The sequence below is a fragment of the Triticum aestivum genome, chromosome 7A, assembly GCF_018294505.1.
Source record: "Triticum aestivum cultivar Chinese Spring chromosome 7A, IWGSC CS RefSeq v2.1, whole genome shotgun sequence".
Classification (NCBI taxonomy): Eukaryota; Viridiplantae; Streptophyta; class Magnoliopsida; order Poales; family Poaceae; genus Triticum; species Triticum aestivum.
In genome coordinates this window covers 652,161,082-652,177,357 of record NC_057812.1, presented here as the reverse complement: position 1 = coordinate 652,177,357, position 16,276 = coordinate 652,161,082, and the positions used below count along the sequence as shown (strand labels likewise).

At 45.3% G+C, this 16,276-nt stretch overlaps 1 protein-coding gene across 1 annotated transcript; it reads left to right on the top strand.

Moving 5' to 3' along the window:
• The first annotated feature begins 279 nt into the window (after positions 1–279).
• On the top strand, positions 280–3,103 carry LOC123149000 (polyubiquitin). Its single transcript, XM_044568531.1, has 2 exons — positions 280–522; positions 1,537–3,103. Exon 2 carries the CDS (start codon positions 1,537–1,539, stop codon positions 2,908–2,910), a length of 1,374 nt encoding a protein of 457 aa, XP_044424466.1. The 5' UTR covers positions 280–522; the 3' UTR covers positions 2,911–3,103.
• Positions 3,104–16,276: the final 13,173 nt, after the last annotated feature.

Here is a 16,276-nt window from a genome sequence, read left to right as displayed (position 1 = left end):
AAATTAAATCATGTAAATTCAAGAAATTGGGTCAAATATTTCCAGTCGTAAAATATCTTGTTGCAAAGCTATAATATAGTATAAATACGATTATATACAAGACAAAATTCGAAACCACATCCCCGCAAAGAAAAAATAAAATAAAATCAAAAGCATATCCTCATCCCGTGCGTGCCGGCGAAGGAAAGATCATGACTCACGCGGTGAGTGCCCACTGCACCAACGGCGTCCAACTCCAACGGCCACCAACCAGCCAAACCCCCAACGGCAGCAAACGGCGTCACACCCCCAACGACTCCGCGACCGCCTCTCCCTCCTCCGCCTATCCGCTCCGTCCTCCACACGTCAGGCGTGGCGTGTCTCCTCTTCCTTCTCTCCCGTCCCGTCCGAGCCTGCTATAAATTCCCCGCCCCCTCCCGTCTTCTCTCCACACATCCGATCCAATCCAGCCCCCCTCCGATCTCGCCGAGAAATCTCCTCCGATCGAAGCGAAGCCAAGGCTCTCTCGTCCCCCTCCTCAAGGTATGGATGCGAGCCCTCCGTTTTCTCCTCCCCCCTATCGTCATGTGCGCGCCCTGGGATTGTCCCTAGGAGTAGGACTACCTTGACCTTGATCAATTGTTGTTGGTTCCCCTCGATTCCTGTTAGTAGTTTGGATTGGATTGAGTAGATCTGCGGGCCGAGTCTGTTATCGTCGACTGATTCCTGCCGGTTTGGTTAGTCGAGGTTGATTGGACTCGATTGTAGATTGTTCTCTCTCGATTGTTGATTAGATGTGTCGATTGGGATGCGGTTGCTGTTGGTTTGGACTATATCTATTCCCCTAAAAGAAGTAATTATGCCTGCTGGTTGTTGATAGATCGTCATAGTGCTCTTGTATGCCTGCAATTTGCTGGTAACCTTGTTGCTTGCTGTTAGCCTTGTACTAGTTGCTTGTAGCTGTGCATCGATTCTACTCTGAAAAAATAATACGAGTCTGATATTATCGTTGACCTGTTACCTTCGCATTGCTCCCGCGAGGCTAAGAGCCTAAGATTGCTTGTAGATCTGCTAATATATTTCTGTCGAGTTATACTAAAATTTAGCACTGCATGCTCTGAAATCCATTAGCTTAGTCTAGGGGATTCTTTGTACTGTGGCCTGGTTTATCTATAGTTTGACGCACTGCAGATTTCCATTATTCTTGTGGTTTCGGCCCTGTAGCTGCTTGTTTAGTCTTTTGATTCAACTCTTAAATACATGTGGGTTTGAAGAAGATATTACTGTTAATACGGCCATGACTTGGCCAGCTTGTTCTGTTTAACTGATTAATATATACTGCCCATGAGGCTAGAGATTTCGCTGATGAATCTGCTAATATATTTGTGATATAGGTTCTTCCGAAAGTTAGCACTGTCAATCATTTGATTAGCTTATTCTAAGGGATTCCTTAGTTACAATTCCATCTCTGTTGTATCATCTCATGTATTGTTTGATCTCCTACAGATTTCTCTGTACCGTTTATAACTCTGGTTCTGTGTGCTTTGTTATTTACAGATGCAGATCTTTGTGAAGACCCTCACCGGCAAGACCATCACCCTTGAGGTCGAGTCCTCCGACACCATCGACAACGTCAAGGCTAAGATCCAGGACAAGGAGGGCATCCCTCCGGACCAGCAGCGCTTGATCTTCGCTGGCAAGCAGCTCGAGGATGGCCGCACCCTGGCAGACTACAACATCCAGAAGGAGTCCACCCTTCACCTGGTGCTCAGGCTCCGTGGTGGCATGCAGATATTTGTGAAGACACTCACCGGCAAGACCATCACCCTGGAGGTTGAGTCCTCGGACACCATCGACAACGTCAAGGCTAAGATCCAGGACAAGGAGGGCATCCCTCCGGACCAGCAGCGTCTCATCTTTGCTGGCAAGCAGCTCGAGGATGGCCGCACCCTTGCTGACTACAACATCCAGAAGGAGTCCACCCTCCACCTGGTGCTCAGGCTCCGTGGTGGCATGCAGATATTTGTGAAGACCCTCACCGGCAAGACCATCACCCTGGAGGTTGAGTCCTCGGACACCATCGACAACGTCAAGGCTAAGATCCAGGACAAGGAGGGCATCCCTCCGGACCAGCAGCGCTTGATCTTTGCTGGCAAGCAGCTCGAGGATGGCCGCACCCTGGCAGACTACAACATCCAGAAGGAGTCCACCCTTCACCTGGTGCTCAGGCTCCGTGGTGGCATGCAGATATTTGTGAAGACCCTCACCGGCAAGACCATCACCCTCGAGGTTGAGTCCTCGGACACCATTGATAATGTGAAGGCCAAGATCCAGGACAAGGAGGGTATCCCACCGGACCAGCAGCGTCTCATCTTCGCTGGCAAGCAGCTTGAGGATGGCCGCACCCTTGCAGACTACAACATCCAGAAGGAGTCCACCCTTCACTTGGTGCTCAGGCTCCGTGGTGGTATGCAGATCTTCGTCAAGACCCTCACTGGCAAGACCATCACCCTTGAGGTTGAGTCCTCGGACACCATCGACAACGTTAAGGCCAAGATCCAGGACAAGGAGGGCATTCCCCCGGACCAACAGCGTCTTATCTTCGCTGGCAAGCAGCTTGAGGATGGCCGCACCCTTGCGGATTACAACATCCAGAAGGAATCCACCCTCCACCTTGTCCTCCGCCTTCGTGGTGGCATGCAAATCTTTGTCAAGACCCTCACTGGCAAGACCATCACCCTGGAGGTTGAGTCCTCAGACACCATTGACAATGTGAAGGCCAAGATCCAGGACAAGGAGGGCATTCCCCCGGACCAGCAGCGTCTCATCTTCGCCGGCAAGCAGCTTGAGGATGGCCGCACCCTTGCGGACTACAACATCCAGAAGGAGTCCACCCTTCACTTGGTGCTCCGTCTGCGTGGTGGCCAGTAAGCTCCTGGCGATGGAGCTCTGCTTCTGTCTTCGGTGTCCTTCAATGGAGTCTCGTCTTGTGCCTATCATTGCCTGATTTGTCTTTGTTTCTGTACCGTACTGTGATGCAGTGTCATCGTTTGTATCTTAGAACTTCTGCTCGTGTGCAGCAGCTTTGGTGAACTATGAATAAGTGAGCCCTAAATTCGATCCATGATCCATGATGTTTGCTGTTGTGTTGTACTGTGGTTTCTTCCGATCTTTCTTAGCATTTTACCCACATATTTTCTAATTGCTCACTGGTAAAAATTGATTACCTCTATGCTCTATCCTTCTGATATGTGTGTACTTCTGTAGAATCCATTTGATACTTAAATTTTCTTTGAAGATACGTGGAGTCCTGTGTGCTGCACAGTCGTGTTCATACGGCTGGTCTTCTTGTGTTGGCCGCATGCTGAGCCGTGCGGCTCTCTTCAGATGTCCTCATCCACTCATCTTCCGCAGCCCATGGTATAACGCCCTCTCGTGGAAGCGCTGTTGTTGCAGAGTGCCGTGTCCGACAACCTTCAGCCAAAGACGTTGCTGCTGTAGTGAACATGTGGTGCTGCAACTTGGGGCGTCCGGTGCTGTGAGGGCAGATGTTCGCAGTCGTTGTTGTGTCATCACAGGTGTTCTGGAGTTGCCCTACGGACACGAGTTGAAGTTTCAACAAGATTCTTGTTACAATTGCAACAAGTCAAACAGAGAATAGGATCGCAAGACCAGACTGCTCGTGACCCGGTGCTGATCTTTTCCGATGATCAGCCAGCCGATGCGTAGGCCGCGCTAAAAAGATAATGTTCACATGATAGTTCCGTTGTTGTCTGAAGTTCCAAGTATTGGTGTGTAGTATTTCGGACAATGTAATTTTTCACAAAGTGCAAAACTTCCAAGGTACATCATATTTATGAAAAAAATCAGGGCTATGCAAACGTGTAAAACTTGCATTGCACAACCCATATGTCACTGTTAACTATATATCCCTGATCTACCACATTTGCTACCTCTCTCTTGATGCACCATCGCTCCCTCTCTACTGATACCTTCCATTCCTGTCGGGGGTTGGGTGCGACATATGCCAAATGATGGCTTATCATGGTGGGAGCGAGTAGAACGTCGCCGGTGCCTGGAAACGGGATAAGCGAAGGCATGCACGCCGGCGAATCTTACCCAGCTTCAGGGCTCTCCGTGGAGATAACACCCCTACTGCCGCTCTGCGGGGTCTCCGCATGATCACTATGGCAAAAGTGTGTACACGGTTGCTCCTTGAGCTGTTTCCTGGAGGTAGGAGAAGGCAAGACTAGCTTTCTCCTTCCTATATGATCTGGTCTAGTGCTAATGGATTCGAACCCTTTGCATGGGTGCCCTGGGGGTTTATATAGGCCTACCCCCAGGGGTACAATGGTAATCCGGCCGGACGCGGGCCCAGCCGTCAGTCTCTCTGGCCGCCGTCTTATCCGCCGACTCCTGGGGCCCGCCGACTGGTGGGCCCCGCTGACCGGCTCGGTACAGAGCCGACAGGCCGCGTCCGCCGCGGGCGGGTCTTGCCGGCTGCAGATTACTGTAGCCGTGCTTCTAATGACGCGGGCTCGGTCATGGGGTCATGGCAACAGCTCCGCCGTCTGGCGGGCGATCACTGTTGCCACTCCCTGTCGCGTCTGGTTAATGGCGCATGGGGCCCGTGGGAGGGGCTGGCCGACTCCTGGGGGCCGACTGGTGGCGCTCTCGCCGTCTTCTGTACGCCCGCCGACTAGTGGGACCCGTCGTCCCTGGGTCGTACCGGCAGACCGTCGTGGGCACAGGACTCCGCCCACTGGGGTTGACGTCAGGGCCGACATGGCAACAGTGCTGCGCCGGGCGGAGATCTCCGCGGGTACGGCGTACTGTGGCCACGCCTGCCCTTGGAAAAGGACGGGAATGGACCTTACTGTGGCCACTCCCCGTCCCGTCCCTCTTTATGAGGGCATGGGGGTTGTTGGCGTCGCGGGCCGACTCCCCATGGCCGGCTTCTCTGGAAGTCGCCAGTTAGGAGTCGGCTCATCCTGAAGTCGTCCCCGGGACTCGGCCGCGAGTGGGTAGTCGGCTGCCTCGCCGCCGACTCTCAGAAGGCGGCTCTTCGTCCTGGGGTCTTGAGGGGCGTAGCCTGCCCCGATGTCTTGAAAGGTTCTGGGCCTGGGTTAGCCTACCCGTGGCCCATTGCTCCGACAATTCCTATCTAGTGGCTGGTTGACGAGATAGTGAGTGAAAAAGACAAAAGTGGCTGGTTGACGAGATAGTGAGTGAAAAAGACAAAAGTGGCTGGTTGACGAGATAGTGAGTGAAAAAGACAAAAGGAAGATGAATTAATCAACCAATGCTTGTTAATATCTGAGGAAGATGTTGGGAACACTAGGAAGGTAAGAGAGGCTGTATAAATATGCATATTTGTGATAAAGGTGAGACATTTGATGGCATGGAGAATTTGAGACCACAGATCACGTGCAATGTTAGGTACAAAGAGTTAATCGTGTTGAAGGTTAAAAATAATAAGAGTTAAAATTACACATGTGTATATATCCATGTTGTAAGGAGACGAGGACCCAATATGATTCATGAAGGAAATATGCCCTAGAGGCAATAATAAAGTTATTATTTATTTCCTTATTTTATGATAAATGTTTATTATTCATGTGAGAATTGTATTAACCGGAAACATAATACATGTGTGAATACATAGACAAACATAGTGTCACTAGTGTGCCTCTACTTGACTAGCTCATTGATCAAAGATGGTTAAGTTTCCTAAACCATAGACATGAGTTGTCATTTGATCAATAGGATCACATCATTAGGAGAATGATGTCATTGACTTGACCCATTCCGTTATCTTAGCACTTGATCGTTTTTGTTTACTGCTATTGCTTTCTTCATGACTTATACATGTTCTTATGACTACGAGATTATGCAACTCCCGAATACCAGAGGAACACTTTGTGTGCTATCAAACGTCACGACGTAACTGAGTGATTATAAAGGTGCTCTACAAGTGTCTTCGATGGTACTTGTTGAGTTGGCATAGATCAAGATTAGGATTTGTCACTCCGATTGTCGGAGAGGTATCTCTGGGCCCTCTCGCTATTACACATCACTATAAGCCTTGCAAGCAATACAACTAATGAGTTAGTTGCGGGATAGTGCATTACGGAACGAGTAAAGAGACTTGCCGGTAATGAGATTGAACTAGGTATTGGGATATCGACGATCGAATCTCGGGCAAGTAACATACCGATGACAAAGAGAACAACGTATACTGTTATGCGGTTTGACCGATAAAGATCTTAGTAGAATATGTAGGAACCAATATGAGCATCCAGGTTCCGCTATTGGTTATTGACCGGAGACATGTCTCGGTCATGTCTACATAGTTCTCGAACCCGTAGGGTCCGCACGCTTAAAGTTCTGTGACGATCGGTTTTATGAGTTTATATGTTTTGATGTACCGAAGGTAGTTTGGAGTCCCGGATATGATCACGGACATGACGAGGAGTCTCGAAATGGTCGAGACATAAAGATTGATATATTGGAAGCCTACATTTGGACATCGAAAGAGCTCCGGGTAAAATCGGGATTTTACCGGAGTACCAGAGGGGTTACCGGACCCCCCGGGGGCTAATGGGCCTTGTTGGGCCATAAGGGAAAGAGAGAGGGGCCGGCCTAGGGCAGGCAGCGCGCCCCCTCCCTCTGGTATGAATTGGACTAGGGGGGGAGGGCAACCCCCTTTCTTTCTCTTTCTTCCCCTTCCTTTCCCCCTCCTAGTAGGAGTAGGAAAGGAAGGAATCCTACTCCTACTAGGAGGAGGATTCCTCCTCCTGGCGCACCAACAAGGGCCGTCTGGCCTCCCCCTTGCTCCTTTATATACAGGGGCAGGGGGGCACCTCTAGACACACAAGTTGATCACAAAGATCTCTCCCAGCCGTGTGCGGTGCCCCCTCCATCATAATTCACCTCGGTCATACTATATCGGTGTTTAGGCGAAGCCCTGCTGCGGTAGCTTCATTAATATCGTCACCACGCCGTCGTGCTGACGAAACTATTCCCCAAGCTCTACTGGATCGTGAGTTCGTGGGACGTCACCGAGCTGAATGTGTGCTGAACGCGGAGGTGCCGTACATTCAGTACTGAGGATCGGTCGATCGTGAAGACGTACGACTACATCAACCGCGTTGTCATAACGCTTCCGCTTAACGGTCTACAAGGGTACGTGGACGACACTCTCCCCTCTCGTTGCTATGCATCACCATGATCCTGCGTGTGCATAGGAATTTTTTTGAAATTACTACGTCCCCCAACAGTGTCATCCGAGCCTGGTTTTATGCATAGATGTTATATGCACGAGTAGAACACAAGTGAGTTGTGGGCGATACAAGTCATACTGCTTACCAGCATATCATACTTTGGTTCGGCGGTATTGTTGGATGAAGCGGCCCGGACCGACATTACGCGTACGCTTACGCGAGACTGGTTCTACCGACGTGCTTTGTACATAGGTGGCTGGCGGGTGTCAGTTTCTCCAACTTTAGTTGAACCAAGTGTGGCTACGCCCAGTCCTTAAGAAGGTTAAAACATCACTAACTTGACGAACCATCATTGTGGTTTTGATGCGTAGGTAAGTACGGTTCTTGCTCAGCCCGTAGTAGCCACGTAAAACTTGCAACAACAAAATAGAGGACGTCTAACTTGTTTTTGTAGGGCATGTTGTGATGTGTGATACGTCTCCAACGTATCTATAATTTTTGATTGTTCCATGCTAGATTATATTCTGTTTTAGACATTATTTAGCTATATTATTTTTGGGACTAACCTATTAACCGGAGGCCCGGCCTAGAGTTGCTGTTTTTTGCCTATTTCAGAGTTTCGCAGAAAAAGAATATCAAACAGAGTCCAAGCGGAATGAAACCTTCGGGAACATGATTTTTGGAACGAACGGGATCCAGAGGACTTGGACCCTACGTCAAGAAAGCAACCAGGAAGGCACGAAGTAGGGGGCGCGCCTACCCCCCAGGCGCGCCCTCCACCCTCGTGGGGCCCACGTTGCTCCACCGACGTACTTCTTCCTCCTATATATACCTACGTACCCCCAAACTACCAGATACGGAGCCAAAACCCTAATTCCACTGCCGCAATCTTATGTACCCGTGAGATCCCATCTTGGGGCCTTTTCCGGAGCTCCGCCGGAGGGGGCATCGATCACGGAGGGCTTCTACATCAACACCATAGCCTCTCCAATGATGTGTGAGTAGTTTACCTTAGACCTTCGGGTCCATAGTTATTAGCTAGATGGCTTCTTCTCTCTTTTTGGATCTCAATACAATGTTCTCCCCCTCTCTTGTGGAGATCTATTCGATGTAATCTTCTTTTGTGGTGTGTTTGTTGAGATCGATGAATTGTGGGTTTATGATCAAGTTTATATATGAACAATATTTGTATCTTCTCTGAATTCTTTTATGTATGATTGGTTATCTTTGCAAGTCTCTTCGAATTATCAGTTTGGTTAGACCTACTAGATTGATCTTTCTTGCAATGGGAGAAGTGCTTAGCTTTGGGTTCAATCTTGCGGTGTCCTTTCCCAGTGACAGTAGGGGCAGCAAGGCACGTATTGTATTGTTCCCATTGAGGATAACAAGATGGGGTTTATATCATATTGCATGAGTTTATCCCTCTACATCATGTCATCTTGCTTAAAGCATTACTCTGTTCTTTTGAACTTAATACTCTAGATGCATGCTGGATAGCGGTCGATGTGTGGAGTAATAGTAGTAGATGCAGGCAGGAGTCGGTCTACTTGTCTCGGACGTGATTCCTATATACATGATCATACCTAGATATTCTCATAACTATGCTCAATTCTGTCAATTGCTCAACAGTAATTTGTTTACCCACCGTAATACTTATGCTCTCGAGAGAAGCCACTAGTGAAACCTATGGCCCCGGGTCTATTTTCTATCATATTAATCTTCCATCAACAAGCTATTTCTTTTGCCATTTTTATTTTGCTTTATTTACTTTGCATCTTTATCATAAAAATACCAAAAATATTATCTTATCATATCTATGAGATCTCACTTTTGTAAGTGACCTTGAAGGGATTGACAACCCCTTTATTGCATTGGTTGCGAGGATTTTATTTTTATGTGTAGGTGCGAGGGACTCGTGCGTGTCCTCCTACTGGATTGATACCTTGGTTCTCAAAAACTAAGGAAAATACTTACGCTACTTTGCTGCATCACCCTTTCCTCTTCAAGGGAAAACCAACGCAGTGCTCAAGAGGTAGCAAGAAGAATTTTTGGCGCCGTTGCCGGGGAGTCTATGCAAAAGTCAACATACCAAGTACCCATCACAAACCCTTATCTCCCGCATTACATTATTTGCCATTTGCCTCTCGTTTTCCTCTCCCCCACTTCACCCTTGCCGTTTTATTTGCCCTCTCTCTTCTTCCTCCTTCTCTTTCCCTATCTGCCTCTTTTTGCTCGCTTCTTGTTTGCTCGTGTGTTGGATTGCTTGCTTGTCGTTATGGCCAGTCCCTTATCCGCTCCTTTGTCTCCCGAGTTTGAGGTTCTTCACTTCAAACAAAGACAAGGAGAAAACTTAAAAGATGTTTGGTTTAGGATGATGGAATCTTATCGTAATTGCACCCTAGAAGTAATTTTTAGAATTTTGCTTCGCAGTTTTTATGTTGGACTAAATATGTCTCATAGACAACTCTTGGACTGCGTTGCCAAAGGAAATTTTATCGATATTGATCCCAGTATTGCGCATGAAATTATAGAGGGGATAGTGGGAACACTACCTCAACAAAAGGGGCCTCATCATACCCAGGAAGAAACCCAAGTTTTTGAGAAAATTTGTGAAGTAACGAAAATATTACAAAAATCTCTTGAACCTCTTAAGATTGTTAGCGGGAATCTTCACCGCATGAATATGTTTATCACTCTTTGTAATAAGCGGTTGGACTCTTTAGATCTAAAAATCTCCTAATATGAAGGGAAATGTAAAGAACCTCCTGGATTCGAGCATGACTCCGCTAATAAAAGATGGCAATACCTAGATCTATCTTTGCTTTTATGCCTAGCTAGGGGCGTTAAACGATAGCGCTTGTTGGGAGGCAACCCAATTTTATTTTTATTCCTTGACTTTTGCTCCTGTTTAGTAATAAATAATTTATCTAGCCTCTGTTTTGGTGGTGTTTTTTGTGTTTAATTAGTGTTTTTGCCAAGTAGAACCGTTGGGAAGACTTGGGGAAAGTCTTTTTAATCTTGCTGTAAAAAACAGAAACTTTAGCGCTCACTAGAATTGCTGCCATTTTTATTTAGAAAGTGATATTTAGTTAATTATTTTTGAAGATGATTAATAGATAAATTCCTCACGTCCATAAATTTATTTTAGAATTTTTGGGGTTCTAGAAGTTTGCGTTAGCTACATATTACTACAGACTGTTCTGTTTTTGACAGATTCTGTTTTTCATGTGTTGTTTGCTTATTTTGATGAAACTATGGCTAGTAAAATAGTTTATAAACCATAGAGAATTTGGAATACAGTAGGTTTAACACAAATATAAATAAAGAATGAGTTCATTACAGTACCTTGAAGTGGTGTTTTGTTTTCTTTCGCTAACGGAGCTCACGAGATTTTCTATTTTGAGTTTTGTGTTGTGAAGTTTTCAAGTTTTGGGTAAAAGATTTGATGGATTATGGAACAAGGAGTGGCAAGAGCCTAAGCTTGGGGATGCCCATGGCACCCCAAGATAATCTAAGGACACCTAAAATCCAAAGCTTGTGGATGCCCCGGAAGGCATCCCCTCTTTCGTCTACTTCCATCGGTAACTTTACTTGGAGCTATATTTTTATTCACCACATGATATGTGTTTTTCTTGGAGCGTCTTGTATTATTTTAGTATTTATTTGTTAGTTTGCCACAATCATCTTTGCTGTACACACCTTTTTAGAGAAACACACATGATTTGAAAATTATTAGAATACTCTATGTGCTTCACTTATATCTTTTGAGTTATATAGTTTTTGCTCTAGTACTTCACTTATATCTTTTAGAGCACGGTGGTGGATTTGTCTTATAGAAACTATTATTCTCTCATGCTTCACTTATATTATTTTGAGAGTCTTAAAAAGCATGGTAATTTACTTAAACTGGGGAAAATTAATCCTAATATGCTAGGCATTCAAGATTAGTAAAAAATAATTTCTTATGAGTGTGCTGAATACTAAGAGAAGTTTGATACTTGATAATTGTTTTGAGATATGGAGATGGTGATATTAGAGTCATGCTAGTTGAGTAGTTGTGAATTTGAGAAATACTTGTGTTGAAGTTTATGATTCCCGTAGCATGCACGTATGGTGAACCATTATGTGAAGAAGTCGGAGCATGATTTATTTATTGATTGTCTTCCTTATGAGTGGCGGTCGGGGACAAGCGATGGTCTTCTCCTACCAATCTATCCCCCTAGGAGCATGCGCGTAATACTTTGTTTCGATAACTAATAGATTTTTGCAATAAATATGTGAGTTCTTTATGACTAATGTTGAGTCCATGGATTATACACACTCTCACCCTTCCACCATTGCTAGCCTCTCTAATACCGCGCACCTTTCGCCGGCATCATACACCCACCATATACCTTCCTCAAAACAGCCACCATACCTACCTATCATGGCATTTCCATAGCCATACCGAGATATATTGCCATGCAACTTTCCACTATTCCGTTTACTATGACACGCTCCATCATTGTCATATTGCTTTGCATGATCATGTAGTTGACATTGTATTTGTGGCAAAGCCACCATTCATAATTCTTTCATACATGTCACTCATGCATCATTGCACATCCCGGTACACCGACGGAGGCATTCACATAGAGTCATATTTTGTTCTAAGTATTGAGTTGTAATTGTTGAGTTGTAAGTAAATAAAAGTGCGATGGTCATCATTTTTAGAGCATTGTCCCAAGTGAGGAAAGGATGATGGAGACTATGATTCCCCCACAAGTCGGGATGAGACTCCAGACTAAATAAAAAAGGGGGAGGCCATAAAAAAAGGCCCAAAAAATGAGAGAAAAAGAGAGAAGGGACAATGCTACTATCCTTTTACCACACTTGTGCTTCAAAGTAGCACCATGTTCTTCATATAGAGAGTCTCTTGAGTTATCACTTTCATATACTAGTGGGAATTTTTTTCATTATAGAACTTGGCTTGTATATTCCAATGATGGGCTTCCTCAAAATGCCCTAGGTCCTCGTGAGCAAGCGAGTTGGATGCACACACTTAGTTCCTTTTGTTGAGCTTTCATATACTTATAGCTCTAGTGCATCCATTGCATGGCAATCCCTACTCACTCACATTGATATCTATTAATGGGCATCTCCATAACACGTTGATACGCCTAGTTGATGTGAGACTATCTTCTCCCTTTTTGTCTTCTCCACAACCACCATTCTATTCCACATATAGTGCTATGTCCATGTCTCACGCTCATGTATTGCGTGAAGATTGAAAAAGTTTGAGAACACCAAAAGTAAGAAACAATTGCTTGGCTTGTCATCAGGGTTGTGCATGATTTAAATACTTTGTGTGGTGAATATAGAGCATAGCCAGACTATATGATTTTGTAGGGATAACTTTCTTTGGCCAAGTTATTTTGAGAAGACACAATTGCTTAGTTAGTATGCTTGAAGTATTATTATTTCTATGTCAATATTAAACTTTTGTCTTGAATCTTTCGGATCTGAATATTCATACCACAATTAAGAGAATTACAATTAAATTATGCCAAGTAGCATTCCACATCAAAAATTATGTTTTTATCATTTATCTACTCGAGGACGAGCAGGAATTAAGCTTGGGGATGCTTGATACGTCTCCAACGTATCTATAATTTTTGATTGTTCCATGCTAGATTATATTCTGTTTTAGACATTATTTAGCTTTATTATACACTTTTATATTATTTTTGGGACTAACCTATTAACCGGAGGCCCGGCCTAGAGTTGCTGTTTTTTTGCCTATTTCAGAGTTTCGCAGAAAAAGAATATCAAACAGAGTCCAAGCGGAATGAAACCTTCGGGAACATGATTTTTGGAACGAACGGGATCCAGAGGACTTGGACCCTACGTCAAGAAAGCAACCAGGAAGGCACGAAGTAGGGGGCGCGCCTACCCCCCAGGCGCGCCCTCCACCCTCGTGGGGCCCACGTTGCTCCACCGACGTACTTCTTCCTCCTATATATACCTACGTACCCCCAAACTACCAGATACGGAGCCAAAACCCTAATTCCACTGCCGCAATCTTATGTACCCGTGAGATCCCATCTTGGGGCCTTTTCCGGAGCTCCGCCGGAGGGGGCATCGATCACGGAGGGCTTCTACATCAACACCATAGCCTCTCCAATGATGTGTGAGTAGTTTACCTTAGACCTTCGGGTCCATAGTTATTAGCTAGATGGCTTCTTCTCTCTTTTTGGATCTCAATACAATGTTCTCCCCCTCTCTTGTGGAGATCTATTCGATGTAATCTTCTTTTGTGGTGTGTTTGTTGAGATCGATGAATTGTGGGTTTATGATCAAGTTTATATATGAACAATATTTGTATCTTCTCTGAATTCTTTTATGTATGATTGGTTATCTTTGCAAGTCTCTTCGAATTATCAGTTTGGTTAGACCTACTAGATTGATCTTTCTTGCAATGGGAGAAGTGCTTAGCTTTGGGTTCAATCTTGCGGTGTCCTTTCCCAGTGACAGTAGGGGCAGCAAGGCACGTATTGTATTGTTGCCTTCGAGGATAATAAGATGGTGTTTATATCATATTGCATGAGTTTATCCCTCTACATCATGTCATCTTGCTTAAAGCGTTACTCTGTTCTTTTGAACTTAATACTCTAGATGCATGCTGGATAGCGGTCGATGTGTGGAGTAATAGTAGTAGATGCAGGCAGGAGTCGGTCTACTTGTCTCAGATGTGATGCCTATATACATGATCATACCTAGATATTCTCATAACTATGCTCAATTCTGTCAATTGCTCAACAGTAATTTGTTTACTCACCGTAATACTTATGTTCTCGAGAGAAGGCACTAGTGAAACCTATGGCCCCGGGTCTCTTTTCTATCATATTAATCTTCCATCAACAAGCTATTTCTTGTAGCGACCCGACCTCAAACGGTCAAGTCTCTGTGCTTCAGTGTCATCCCTGGATCGGTAATACTAACACACACAGTACTCGAGGATTTATAACAGAGTAGCAATCACACACTTATTACATCGAATGTCTCAAAAGAGAACTTATTACAATAAATACGGCTTAAGGCCATCTAATACGATAACAGCGGAAGGCTTGGAAGATAAGTGAGTCCATCAACTCCAACGGCATAGCTGAGCTGCACGGCAACGGCCTAACGTACCTTACTCCCCGTCTGAAAAGTCTGCAACATAATACGTTGCAGCCCGAAAACGGGTCGGCACATGGAATATGCTGGAATAATAACACAATAGAGCAAGAACAGAATAATGCTATCACTACATACATATTTGGCTGGTGGAAAGCTCTATGGTTATAGTTTTTGCGAAAAGCCAATTTTTTCCTACAACAAAGGAATAAATTTTATTTAACTATCATGGTAGTTGAAACATCATTGAGAAGGTTCCTCCAACTCAATCCCAATTAAAGTGGTTAACAACCCAACAATATTATTTGATAGTGATGTGATACTTATGATACTCCAAGTACTAGATACTCAAGATGTCCGTAACCGGGGACACGACTAACCATTATTAGTTTATACACTGCAAAGGTTTGCACACTTTTCCCCACAAGACCCGATCTCCTCCGTTGGATTTCTCGCACTACATGGTGTTTCAGAAACGGATGACCGAGACACAGTATTTCAAAAGCATTAACTCCTTACTCCGGGCAGACCATACCAACCTACATCTGTCTACCTGCTGATCCACCTCTTCGAGAGCTTCACGCAACTTACTCAACTATGCTAGAGCCCATAATAGCTTGTGGCTGCACACGGAAGTTTCTAGCATGAAAATATCTCAGTTCCCTTTGAGCCTGGGTGGCGGACCATAGGATTATCACACGGGTACTCCGGGATATCCTAGGACAACACTGGGTTCTCCAGGTGCCCAACAAACAATCCACCCATATGTGTATTCAAGTTGCCACCTTAAGTTGAACCATTAATTAACAATCTCACATCTGTCATGGATTTCACTCACCCAAACCACGTCTACGAACATAGCATAGCAATATAATAAATACGTAGAAGTAACTCCCAGGGTTTGAATATAACAGGGCAATAGGTTCTACCTCATCAACTACTTCCCAACCCACATGTTAATCACATCCTAATCATGCAATGTTTGAGGATTGGAACTAATGCATAAAAACTAGGTGATAAAGGGGTATGATCAAAGTGTTACTTGTCTTGCTGATGATCCGCAAAACCTAGGGACTCGTAGTAGCACGCTTCGCACTCAGGGTGTTCTATCGCAAACAAACAATAGCATACATAAGCAATCAAGCAAAGAAACACGGGTAAAACTCAAATAAGAAGATCTAACCAGAAAGTTCAACTTAAGAACTCCAGTTTGCAAAAAGAATCAAATCAAACGGAGCAACGAAACTCAAACTGCGAAAGAAACAAGATCCATTTACTAATCTGGACTAAGGTCAAATTTTACAGTACCAAAGTCTTGTTCAAGTTGATTAAACGGAAAGAGGGTTTTCGAGATGAAGATCTAGGCGCTTGAGTCGCCTGATTCCGACAAACGAGCGAAAAGATATACTGAAACGAAAATCGGATCAGAAATCGCGATCGGAAATAATCGTGGAAAAATCCGAGAAAAAGAAAACCGACAAACAGGCTAACGAATGAACGTTCGTTGTCTGGAACTAACGAGCGAAAGCCGTTCGTTAAAATGAACATACGGATGAACGTCCACTAAATAAAATAAACCGAGAAAAACCAGCGAACCGTTCTATAAAAAAAACTAGGGTTTTCTAACAAAAACCGAACCGGTTTTTCTTAAAAAAACCGAACGGCGCTTATACCTCCGGCGAGGTCCGGCGAGGCGGGGCAGCGGCGGCGGGTGGCGCGGGGCGGCGTGGGGCAGCGGCGGCAGGCGGCGGCGGCACGCGGCGCAAGGCGGCGGGGCAGGCGGCTTGCAGTGGCGGCGGCGCAGCTTTGAGGCTCCAGGGGGCCCCGGGTCGGCTTATAAGAGGGGGGTGGCGGCTTGGGGAAGGGGGCGGGGTGACGGCGTGTCCGGGACGGACACGTCCTAGAGGCGGCGGCGG

Bases quoted from the DNA above. Each gene is read 5' to 3' on its own strand.
- LOC123149000 (XM_044568531.1), top strand. From the start codon at position 1,537: ATGCAGATCTTTGTGAAGACCCTCACCGGCAAGACCATCACCCTTGAG.